Genomic DNA, 12500 nt, shown 5'->3' with positions numbered 1-12500 from the left:
GCCGCGAGGGGTCTTCAGCAGCAATAAAATTCTCATTCCTTTGTGTAATCGCACCTATTACTGATGCACAAATGCTATACATCGAGGAGACATCTTGTTTATCCAGTGTCTCTGGGCTATGGCGGGGGAGGCCAGGTGGGGCTGTAGTAGTGAACGTCATTCTCTATTTGGTCATCTCAGGTCCGCTTGGAAGAATCTCACATGTCAGCTTACTCAAATGATTTCTTCTGTTACTCCTTTGTTCACCTTCTCTGTAATTATTGTTTTTTTTCTACTGATAATTTCCTGATTATTGAGAGTTTCCCCTCTGCCCCTCCACTTTCTCTGTCTCAACCCCCATCATGGACGTACCCATTTCAATTACTTTCAGTGCGAGCTGTTAGTACCAAGGAACCGTAACCAGACACGCAACTTTTCCAACATAACGGAAGAAAATAAGAATAAAAAACAGAGCGTTCATCTAATAATTATATCGATGACGCAGCACGAACTCTCGCATACAATCACACATGTGCACACTTAACTGCACACCCATTGCGTCGCTCTCCTAGAACTAATTACTTACCAGTAAATCCAGAACCGCCCCATCTTGGAGACGATTTGCTGGAGATTATCCATGACGAGAGAGGTTCAGCAACCGGGCCTCGAGTGATGAGAGGGTCCGACTCAAGGGCCACAGCCTCTGCTACTCTTCACTGAGGACGCCCCTCGACTGTACCGAGGGACTAGGCTTAACGAGGGCGGACACGGTGGCACACTACAATTCATTCACTATACACACCTAAGGCTGGTTTTACCTTTCGACCAGCAATACTCTTCTTGCAATTTTCTTCAGACGTTTCATGGTTCTTGCGAGTGCGTTGCAGTATAGAGACCACTTTGAGATCCTGCTTAAAGATATATTTCTTTAAAGGTATTTTGGGTTGGATGCACATGGCTCACTTGTGTCTGATTTTCCGCCCTAATACAAACTGTTCGCATCTATGCGTGTGCGGGTGAGTGAGTGTGATTGAGTATGAGTGTGAAAGAGTGAGTGCGAGTGTGAATGAGTGAGTGAGCGTACGTTCTACGAGGAAGGAAGCGATGTTTGAGGAAGTGCCTTTTTCCTCCGCGGAGGCAAAGAAGCAGAAAAATGTCCCAAGCTGCCGAAAGCCGAGAAGATAAGCGCGTCCTTCTTCTTACGCGAGTCGCCTAATCGTGCGAACACATCTAAACGCCGGAGAATTCCCAGATGAAAAAAGGGATGGCGACGACGGGATATTCTGCGGCCGCGACGCACTCTACCTGTGAGAACTTCCCGCCGAAGTAATCTGATCATGACACGCTAACAAACAGCGAGTTTTCTCGCGAGGTCGAAATACACACAATCTTCGCAACAGAGTGAAATAAAGTCTTCATAGCGTTATATAAAACCTATCTATCTAGAAACCCTCGACTGCAACTGTTAAACAAATCAACGAACGCACTGCGGACGACCAAGGGCGAGCGATAGACCTGCCAGAGCGCTTCAACGACGACCCACGCACATGCGATCCTTACGGTAAGGAACACAGCAAGGCCGAACCGCAGCTCGAAAGGCCACGACCTCCCTTCCTCCGCGACACAAAGGGGGGCGGGGCCGCGGATCCTGCTGGCTCTGTTACAGATTCCTGCGGTCGCTTTCCCTGGTGCTCGCGAGGGAAGGCTCCGCGGAACACCAGAGACACCGACTCTATTGTGGTGGTTGAGCGAGACAACTGAGGGATCCATTCCACTCTTACTCTAACAGGGAAATGATCAAGTCGTCATGTGCATGTTAGACATAAGGTTCGTTCCATTCCATTGGCATTATAAATCGACATAAACTAAGAGCTTTCTACGTCACGAAAATAGGCGGCAGCAACATGCACCGAATATGCAATAAACTTTCTCGCGATTATCTTTCCACTTTTATTGCAATTATGAGACTGCCTGATGAGAAGCAATTAAGAGGAAAAAGCTATGAGACATAAAAGACTACAAAAGCAACAGGGAAAACAATCTTCTGATTTTTTTTTTGTATAAGCAGAATGTAAATCAAATTTAATATAAGTATATGTATGTATGTATGCATATATGTATGTGTATGTATGTGTGTGTGTGTGTGTGTGTGTGTGTGTGTGTGTGTGTGTGTGTGTGTGTGTGTGTGTGTGTGTGTGTGTGTGTGTGGTGTGTGTGTGTATGTGTGTGTGTGTGTGTGTGTGTGTGTGTGTGTGTGTGTGTGTGTGTGTGTGTGTGTGTGTGTGTGTGTGTGTGTGTGTGTGTGTGTGTGTGTGTGTGTGTGTGTGTGTGTGTGTGTGTGTGTGTGTGTGTGTGTGTGTGTGTGTGTGTGTGTGTGTGTGTGTAGATGTACATACATGTGTGTATGTATAGATGTTGATGTATGTATGTATAGACAGTTAACCAGATATAAGTAAAGAGAAAAATGAACTGAATAAACCTATTTGCAAACCGCACTACTAATATCGACAAAGTAGAGCTCGCACTGCGAAGCCTTGGCGACGCAACACAAGACGTTAAGACACGAATCTAACTTGAGAGAAAGATCTGACGCCGAGTAAGCCAAGAGGCAAAAATAGTAATGTGGATAAAGAACGGCGAGAACAGAAGCCTCGAGAGTAAAGATAGAGAACAGGAGAGGAGGAGAGGGCCGAGCGCGCCTCATGGTGTAAACCGATCATCCATCTCCTTGGGACTGTTGCAGACCGCATGCGGCCCCGCATATCCCCTTCCCCTTCCCCTTCCCCGTCGGCGCCGCCTCTCTATGGCAGTCTCGCGCCCTTCACGCACGGAGAAACTGAAGGAGAACATGGCCGACGCAAATCTAAGAAATTGTTTAGGATGCTACTTGTTCCTCAAAAGTAGGATATTGCGTGCAACAACAAATAATGCAGGTCAATGCAGGTCGAAGCAAAACAGAAATAACGGTACACTATATATGCGCGGCATGCTTACGCAGCCCCAACTTGAATTTCCACTTAGGTTAGGCCGTTAGTACAGGATACAATAGAAGCGTGAGTGGGTGGGGAAGGGTAGAGGAGGGGAGAGGAAAGGAAGGGGAAAGGGAAGGGGCAGAGGAGGGAGAGGAGAAGGGGAAGGGGCAGAGGAGGGGAGAGGAGAAGGGGAAGGGGCAGAGGAGGGGAGAGGAGAAGGGGAAGGGGCAGAGGAGGGGAGAGGAGAAGGGGAAGGGGCAGAGGAGGGGAGAGGAGAAGGAGAAGGGGCAGAGGAGGGGAGAGGAGAAGGTGAAGAAGAAGGGGCAGAGGAGAGGAGAGGGGAGAGGAGGGCAGGGGAGGGAAGGAGATAGGGAGAGGGAGAGGAGGGGAGAGGAGAAGGGAAGGAGGGACGGGGAAGGGGAGAGAGAAGGAGGAAGGGGCAGAGGAGAGAGGAGAAGGGAAGGAAGGGAGAAGAGAGGACAAGGGGAAAGAGAATTGGAAGTGGAAGGGGAAGGTTAATGAGAATGGGAGGGGAATGAGAAGAAAACGGGGAAGGGGAAGAGGAAGATAGGAAAAGGAAAAGAAGAAAGAGCAGGGGAAGAGGAAGAGGGGAAGATAATAGGCGATTTCGCGTACTCTCTTCTTTTGAGTGAAGCAGGAGGTATGATCTGCCTGGAGCCCGCCGCGAGGAGAAAGTAATGATTCACGTGCGTCTAAAGCGACTTCGATGCAATAGCAATTTGCGAGAATTCGACTTTGGGATGCCTAGCAAGAGAGCACCAATCCTCACTTTGCTTAACCATACTCCAGCCACACATTTTCAGCTAATGCAACCTTCAAGACATCCTCTTCGCAGCTGATATATTATACTAAAATAACATGAACCCTGACAGTGGGTCTTGAATTTCAGATTGCACCATAAACAACATGTGCTGCTCCGTGGGTGTCGCTCGAGCAACAGCAGTGTGGGGGCGGAGCGAAGGAACGAGGAAGAAGCAGCAGAAGCAGTAGGAGTAATAGCAGGGGAGGAGTAACGCTGTCATTTAAACCCTTCGCACCCTGGCACTCCCATTCTACAGCGAATCAAAGGAAAGCTTAGTCTAAGGATCCATAGTAGCCACTGTCCTGCTGGCAGTCGGTCAGCGCGACGCAGCTGTGGCAGGTGCTAGGCGCGGGCACAGACAGGTGTCCAGCGGCCACGTGCCCAAGCGGAAAGGGGGAAGGGTCAGTGGGGAGAGGGGCGGGGCGCGTGGGAGGAAGAGGGGGCTGAGGAGGGGGTTTCAATGACATGGGTTGTCATGGGTGCACGTGGCAGACACAAAAGAGGCTATGAGAGCAGGCACGGGCAGAGGAGGTGGAAATGGCCAGGGAGAGGGAATGCGAAAGGACAGCTAATTATAGCCACTGCCTGGCGAGGGGATGCGTGAAGGGGAGGATGCAGATAAAACATGGTGGTGGGCAAAGGGAACTGGGAGTGCATGCAGGTGAGTGGGTGAGTGGGCGAGGGGCGAGGGGTGAGGGTTGAGGGGGTGTGCTTGGAGGACAAAGCAGCTGCACATGTTGTTACGCCATTAAGTGGCAACAGATAAACCATTAACCAAAACAATTTTTTTCCTTGAGAAAAAAAAATCGATCACTGCCACTCATAATTAAGTAACTAAGTAACATGTAGAATATTTTGTCGTCCTTCAAAGGTTACTGAAGACACGACAGCTTTAAATCTATTTTCTTCCAAACGAATTATATCAATTTAGAAGCAATCTGAATAATATCGCACTATACACAGTAGTTCTCAAAATGTCATATAATGAAAAAAAAAAATCTTCACAACACAGTGAGCCATGATAAGACAACATAACCATCCCAGGCAATACTCGGCACATCAACGCTTCCTGTCACTGTAAACACATACACTAATGCACTCCAATAAGTGTTCCGGGAGCGCCGCACCACGGCTCCTCACAAACTCAGAGACGATCGACGACTGGCCCGGAACGTTGCGTCAAACCCCGAGCGCGCGCGACACGAGGGGTGACCACTTCGGATATTTTTCTCTTCTATTATTTTCCGTTGTTTTTTCATCCCAACCGTCACTCGCATTCTTATCATCACTAGAGAATATGCTTCAGACTTGAGAATATAAGAAGATTCTAAGGTATTTACTTGTGTTTGTGCTAAAGTACGATAATACTTAAGAAACTTCGCTGAAAAGCATTAAGCAGGTGAAGGTACAGACATAGGTGGATCCTGGTAAAGGTGGCGATAACAACGTATAGCAGCACTAATATTATTACCATAACAATGACAGTAACGGCGAAGGAAATGCTGGATCAGAAACAAAAAACAAGCATAAATACAAATATAATTGCCAAACAATTATGTTGCGAAGAAAGATTAAGTCATTTTTAAACTATTATTTACGAGCAGGCGTTTTACTTTGGTGATAATGTGTCTGTGTAACCGCAAATGGCGATTTCCCTAATAAATACATATCTAAACGAGTTGGCATTATCATCGACTCGTTTTTTTTCAGCATGTGCACTTCCACTTTCAATACCTCGATGATAGAATGTAGCACGCATCATTCGGTACAACATACAACCGACAAACTCTCACAATCTGGGCAAAAACTCATAAATTCATACAGTTGCGACAACGGACGAATTTTGTCACGCAGACTGACTCTTAAGACGTTATGGAGTGTGACTGAAAATTGGAAATCATTGGTTTTCTTTCCTCCAACCAACGCCGCTCACACGCCACCTGCCTGGCAGCTCTTGAAGGCCGCCCAGACTCCGGAGGAACAATGAAAGATGAATAAACATCCATGTAAGAATGAGAATCGGTGAAAAAGCTCCTGTCAACACTGTGGTGGTGGTGGAGGAGGAGAAAGACAAGGAGGAGGTGTGGAAAAAAGTAAAGAAAAAGGAGACAGTCTGAAGGATACTGTGGGGAAGAACAATGCCTCTCCGTATACCGCACATACTGTATCGCCAAGCACCCAGAGAGATAAGGGAGTGACGAAGTAAAATGTGGAAAAGGGCATGAGCTGGAAGCTAATCGGGATGCGATAGGGGAATCCCGAACGCAGATCTCTACAAAACAAGGGACTCGGCCGCGAAGGGACACAGGGAAATGAGGAAATCCTGCTACAACGGCACGCTAGGATGACTAAAAGTGCCATGAGGGACAAGACAGACAGACAGACACACACACACACATACGCCTCGGGGTTCATAAACCAGGAACCACGGCCGTCGCGTCGCCGGAGGAAGTGGTCGAGGGTTGCTAACAGCCATCCCCCTCTCCCACCTGTAATGAACTCATTAGCCTTCACTGCGAACAAGAAGTCTACGGGCTAGCGCTGCCTACTTTCCTGTGATCAGCCTCGTTGCTAAAACAATGTTTCCTTTTTTCAGGTGGATGATTTACAAATATACTGTTTATTTTTCCAGTAGATTTATTTTCTTGTAGATTCATTTTTCATTCAAATACAAAAACATATAATATCTGTTCCTTCTTACCGAGACTAGGTTTTCTTTCTTGTTTGACAGTTCGACAAACTTTTTCGGAATATTATGGATCTACAATTTAGTAGCCCCTTCAGATGGTCTGTGAAGAACTTAGAAAGCTCGTAGTCTTGGCTGAAGAGAACTACAAGAACTACCTATCACCAGTTATAATAGAAACAAATATTTAATGAAACCATCAGTCATACAGAGGGACCATCACGTAGTTCTTGCTTTTCGTTTATGGACGTAGAATTCGTAAACAAACCATTTGCAAAGACTGGGACCATCCCAGCACAGATCACCTAAAGAATCACACGAATTAACGATTAAAGGCGAAATAGGTTCCCTCCACAAGCAGAAAACAAAAGAAAGAAAACAAAGGGGAATAAAAAAATATATATAACAACGAAATCGTCTCGCGTTCCCTTGTCCTGTCGTTCCAAAAAAATATGGCCGGTCATACAAAGCCTTCCCCTGAACGAGAGGGACTGCTCTTCCTTTTTTCCAACTTTCACTTGTCGAATCAGCTAAAAAGGTAGAGCCCGGCCAGGTAATACCTGTATGAAAGTGGCGTACATTGTATGCGTATAGGACTGTTACAAAGGGTTTATACGGTCGACGGACTTGCATAAAGTGGGCCTTCTCTCTCCCTCACCCCTACCGCCAAGGCTCGCATACAGGAGAGGCCTCCTTGAGGCTGGCTCGCTTCTGTTTCTCTCTCGTAGTCGCATTCCTCCCCCGTGGCTCTGCTTTCCCACTAATTCGGCCACATCACGACGCCAGCCAAAACGCAAAGACTTGTGGACGTAACCTTGGAATCCTCCGCGCATCCGCTATAACGGCCTAAGCGTCGGCCGCGTTTTCTCCCTGATGCCGCAGAGATCTTCTCCGTGGGGCGCCGTCCTTCCCGACCCTTGACCCCGGTCCTCCCGCAGCGAGAAGACGGACCAAAGCCTCTTCCTGTTATATTATAGTTCGTCTTTAGTGGTCGATGTTACTCTTAATTCAGCATCTAAGTGTCCGTCTAAAGCTAAATTGCATATGTCTATCTATCTATCAACGTTTCTATGTAACAGTCTAGCTATCTACAGTTCTGCCTATTCATTCCCAAATAAAGGCAACAGATTATCCCTCAGGTAAAAAAAAACTACTCGGAGTGTTATGGTCTCACACCCAGTGACCCCCTCCTTATCTCACAGCTATCCTTCCACCTCCAGTGACTCGCAGATTTCCTCGGGGCGAATTAATGCGAAATGTAGTCGGTGCTACCCCGGGTTAACTTATCAGGTAATCCATCAGTCTACCTTAGACAAACAAATTAATACTCGCTTTCCTCCACCCGCCGACCAAACGCAGAAACACCCATAGAAGAGCGCCGTGAACTGTGAGCAGCGAGGCAGGTGTGCGTGTCTGTCATAAAAGGCAGGTGCTTGTCGGCGACGAAGTGGCGGGTGGATGAGGCACGACCCCCTCTCCGTGACCGCAGTCGCTCCACGCTCTGTCGCCGGAGTGTGTTACGGCACCGCGACTTCTTATCCCCGCCGCGGAACACTCCTTCACGCCTTACAAGAGGACGATGTCCGCCACGCTCCACTCTTCCCCGTCTAAGGGCCGTGCGCGACCAAAGAAACGCATCGAAAACAGAAACACAAAGAGATGACTAGGAAAAAAGGGGAAGATGAACAGAAAAAGGGAAGAGGAAGGGAGAGAAAGAATGGTGATATCTACGAATGAGGAATGAACGGAAGAGGGGCCACGAGACAAAGCGTAATAGTCTTGTTAAGAGAGAGGAACCAGAAGAGCAGAACGTCAAACTCTTTAACACGTTAAGAAATGGAGTGTTAAAAAGCAGAAAGAGAAACAGACAAACAAACGCGGTTGCACACACGCAAGCTCCTACACCCATCATCGCTTGTCGTGATAGGGAATCACAAACATCCGACTGACCATCACCCGAAAACCTTTACTGTAGCATCATGTTGCAATCACAGTAACAATGTCCTAGAGGGCTGTAGAGGCTGGAAAGGGTGTGGGGGATGGGGGGGTTCTGCTATGAGCATCGTGAGAAAAACCTCTTCCCCGTCTCCCACAATTAAACCATGCGCTCAGGCTGCGCATGTCGAGGACAATGAATCAACGTGCAACGCGTACTCCAAGATGAACGGACCGCACAGACCTTAGTCTTGTTGCAATGTTGTAACACGCCTTACTTCCCCCATCTTTAGCCAAAAGGTATTGAAAATGACTAATCCTACTGAGCCAAAAGCTGTGGAAAGATAAGGCCAACAACAAAGTTTAAAATACCAAATAGAAGTGAACAGGAAATAAAAGAACTTGAAACTGACACCAGGGCACAACAGGAGAGGAGTGCCAGCAAGGAGATAAGCAGGACAGAAGCAGCACCAGGGACAGGGAGTTAAAGGGTACTTACTGCGGCGTGATGATGTTCTTGGAGGCATCCCGCGGCACTGGAGGGGGCGTGCCCGTGAGGCGCTCTCGCGGGGGGGAGTCGGGGGGCACGGGCGGCGCGTCAGAGGGTGGAGAGGCCACTTCCGAGGGTGTGGGCGGGGGTGGAAGGGGGTCGTCGTTGAGCACTACCTCGCCGTCTGTGACCGGCGGCGGCGGGGGCGGCGGAAGGTCAGGCGTGGACGAGCGTGACGTCGGACTCGTGGGCGCCACCAAGTGGGCGGCATGAACGGGCGAGGCGTGGAGGCGGGCTGTGCGGGGGGAGCGCGGCGGCCGAGGGGAGCCGGGCGTAGGCGCCGCCGCTGGTACTGCCGAGGTGGGCGCCGCCGGGGCCGCGGGCGTTGCTTCCGGTGACTTGGGCGGATCAGGAGCCGGGGGCTTGCGGTAGTAGTATGGGCGTGCGGGCGAGAGGTTCCGCAATTCGTTGGCCGACTCCTCTATCCGCCGCATCTCAGAGTCATTACTGCTCTTATCGGCGTGGGCGTTGGGGTGAGCGGAGGGCGCCGCGCTGGCGTGGGCGGCCGATGGGCCATTGTGTGCGTTGGCGGCGTCGGCGTTGGGCCCGTGGAACAAGGAACGCAGGGTCGGCTTCTTGGGCGGGCGCTCCGGCGGGCGAGGGGGAGGCTCATCGTGGGCGGGAGGGGGCAGGGAGGGTGGCTTGGGCTCGCTCTGCAGGGGCGGGAAGGGAGCGAGGTCTGATGCGGGAAGGATGCCCTCCAGGAGGCCCCTGCTGGGCGGGGCGCGGCTCGAGCTGTAACAAACAACACTACATTAGCACTACAGCACTAACTACAGCGTGTGCCATTGCAAAGGAATACGCAACGACATTTGGCAGTAGCGAAATATTGAACTATCATTAGGCTTACTATGCATCAATTTACCACAACTATAGCATCAAATGGGTAATTTGCAATTACAACTAGCGAACAAATAGCAAAAAAAAGTAATGATAAAAACGTCACACACTGACTGAAATTTCTAAATAAAAATCATTACAAAGTTATGGTTGATAAACATGTTTTCTTATCTGGTTCAAATCCAACAGCCCTCATTTAATCTCCCTTCCGCTTCCCTTTCCCTCCCTCCCTCCCTCCCTCCCTCCCTCCCTCCCCCCTCCCTCCCTCCCCCCCCCCCTCCCTCCCTCCCTCCCCCCCCCCCCTCCCTCCCCCCCCCCCCCTCCCGATGTCTCCCATCCGCCACACTCCTCCCTTCTGTGTCTCACAATTGTGTCAGCCCCAAACAACCAGCTTCGCAACAACAATGAATTCATGCACTCCTTTCCTGGATTTAGACATTCACTCGGCTACATAACTGTTAAAAGCTGTTGGTCGCCCCTTCCGTCTGCCTTTCGTAAATTTCGACCGTTCTTTTTATCCACGTCATCTCTCGCACCCACTACCCTTCCCTCAACCGTCCCTTGCACTCCCCCCCCCCCCCCACCCAACCCCTTCCCAGGATACCACTTGTGTAAATATTTGGATGAAATAAAAGTGCTTCGGATAGAACCAGGGACGTAAATATTGTTTCGGCGTCTGACATGGTTCTATATCCGTCCCGCGTGTCATTTATATCTTTATTTGCCATATTGATATCAATTAATACGAAGAGGAATAAATATGGCTCTAAAATTTCTTTCACCCCCCAACCCCTTATGTTTTCGTGAAAAAAACAAACTTCCAATCAAGATAATAAACATCTACCGGAGCATATCTATCACATTTTCACAATATGATATTGCAACGAATAATTGATAATTGAACAGCAACGTCATACTTAAAGATCATGACGTAAAATGTTGGTCGAAAGCATGGCTTTAGTTTGCCCTAAAAACAGACAAGTCATCCAGCCAGGCGCTCCGTTTTCTGTGATGGTAAACAATGGTAAATGTTTCAAATTGTAGCGTAGACACCAGCATTTTGGCACATATTGCGGTCTCTCTGCGGTCGTCCTTATCATATGGTCAGCGGTTGACTTTCTCGTAATCAAGTAAATTGCCATTATTCATAATTATTCAGAAAACGAATTTCTCACAACGCGCACATATTTTGCGATTAGAAATTAAAGAGAACCGCCTTGTGCTGCACTAGTACCTCCGCCTCTCCTATCTCATACCTCATTCCTTCTCCACTCTGTGTATACATTCCTAAAAGGAGAGTTTGAAGTGCCACTTGTAAATACCCTTAAGTTGAGATACCGAGAGGTTACGAGGGACAAGGGGATGAGTAAGAACGGTTAAAATACTCAAAAAAAAAGGTCAGATAAGAGGTCACACGAGGAAAAATAAACCAAAGAAAAGAAGACAAAGATAAGAATCGACTTGAACAGTAAAGACAGAGGTAGAGGAAGAAGCGAAACAGCACGAGAGATGCGCACTGATTCACAATGTATCGTGCAAGTCTATCTGAACACCCTCCTCGCTTTCGGCTCTTCATGATGAACTTTGGTATTTTAGCGCGTTTGTATTTTCATCTTGACATTTATTCATCTGTCACTTGTAATTTATCAATCGACTTCCGGGTGTTCTATTCGTCATTCTACTCCTAAAATTAACCTCCTGATTATAATCACACGTAATCTTCGTCATCTTTTACAAAAAAGGCTACACGAAACACAGCTGCAAGAATATGCATATTTTGTGGCCACCGGACTGCCTGCTAATCTTGCACACGCGCCCATTTCACGTATGAAGGACGCTCGAGACACGAAAAAAGATCCAGAAATAATAATACAGGGAACCACCAGAGCGAATAGAGTACGTTTTTTCCCTTTGGGTAAATAAATACAAAGTTTAAAGATCACCAACAGAAGAACAAACATGAGAGCATAGTCATGATTACTTCTTTAAATTTCTTCGAGCGAGTGGGATGTTACCTAGATTTAATCTTACATCAGGCATTATCATTGATGAAAGATTTCCTCATGCTCAAAGAACTGTGATCGCCCCCGTTAATCCGAGACCTTTAATCGCATCCTACCCGGCGATACGTGACGATCATGGCATTTTTTTTTTTTTTTTTTTGTCACACAATGTAGGCTCTCGAAAGGGGAAGGAACGGGTGATGGCTGACCACAGACGCCTTTGCCTCGCCTCTCCTCTCCAAAATGTCACGGTCCAACATTTCACGGATATACATCAATTGCATCAGTCACGTGGCATTTACCTCTATCCGAACTTTGGAATCCTTCCATGATGCAATCACGACGGGCTTAGATCGATCAATTAAAAAAAGGTACAGCATTTTTATGCAACGAGAGGGAAAAACTGGCATCCAGAGTGGATTTATAACTTGAGAAGAAGTCGTCACAACATCAGCCAGATTGATAAGGCGAGACGAGAGGAGCCTCCTCCTCCGTGGCCAGTTTCCCTTTTCCTTTTTTTTTCCTTCTTAAACCCGGCCCGGTGTCGTAACTCTGTTGCGGGTCGACTTCTGAAGACATCCACATTTTTATTCATTTAAAATGATGTTGGTGAAGTGTTAATTGACGATCAAATCTCCTATGCGAGGGCGTCGCGGCGAAGCAAGATTTTTGGGCGGTGGCAAGACGAGTCTAGTGGCCAGGGGCGTGTCGA

The 12500-nt window shown here is 48.1% G+C and overlaps 1 protein-coding gene across 2 annotated transcripts in view; it reads right to left on the bottom strand.

Annotated features, from left to right (window-relative positions):
* LOC122249945 (uncharacterized) overlaps positions 1–12500 on the bottom strand; it is a 334060-nt gene that overhangs the window by 49440 nt on the left and 272120 nt on the right. For both annotated transcript variants that reach the window (XM_086543820.1, XM_086543821.1), the window contains exon 5: positions 8895–9680. In XM_086543820.1, coding sequence (XP_086399946.1) covers positions 8895–9680 — 786 coding nt within the window. The remainder of the gene's footprint in view (positions 1–8894; positions 9681–12500) is intronic.

The sequence above is a fragment of the Penaeus japonicus genome, unplaced genomic scaffold, assembly GCF_977035675.1.
Source record: "Penaeus japonicus unplaced genomic scaffold, GWHDUDI00000001_assembly GWHDUDI00000014, whole genome shotgun sequence".
NCBI lineage: Eukaryota > Metazoa > Arthropoda > Malacostraca > Decapoda > Penaeidae > Penaeus > Penaeus japonicus.
The sequence above is the reverse complement of the archived record's forward strand: the minus strand, read 5'-3'. Positions and strand labels throughout refer to the sequence as shown.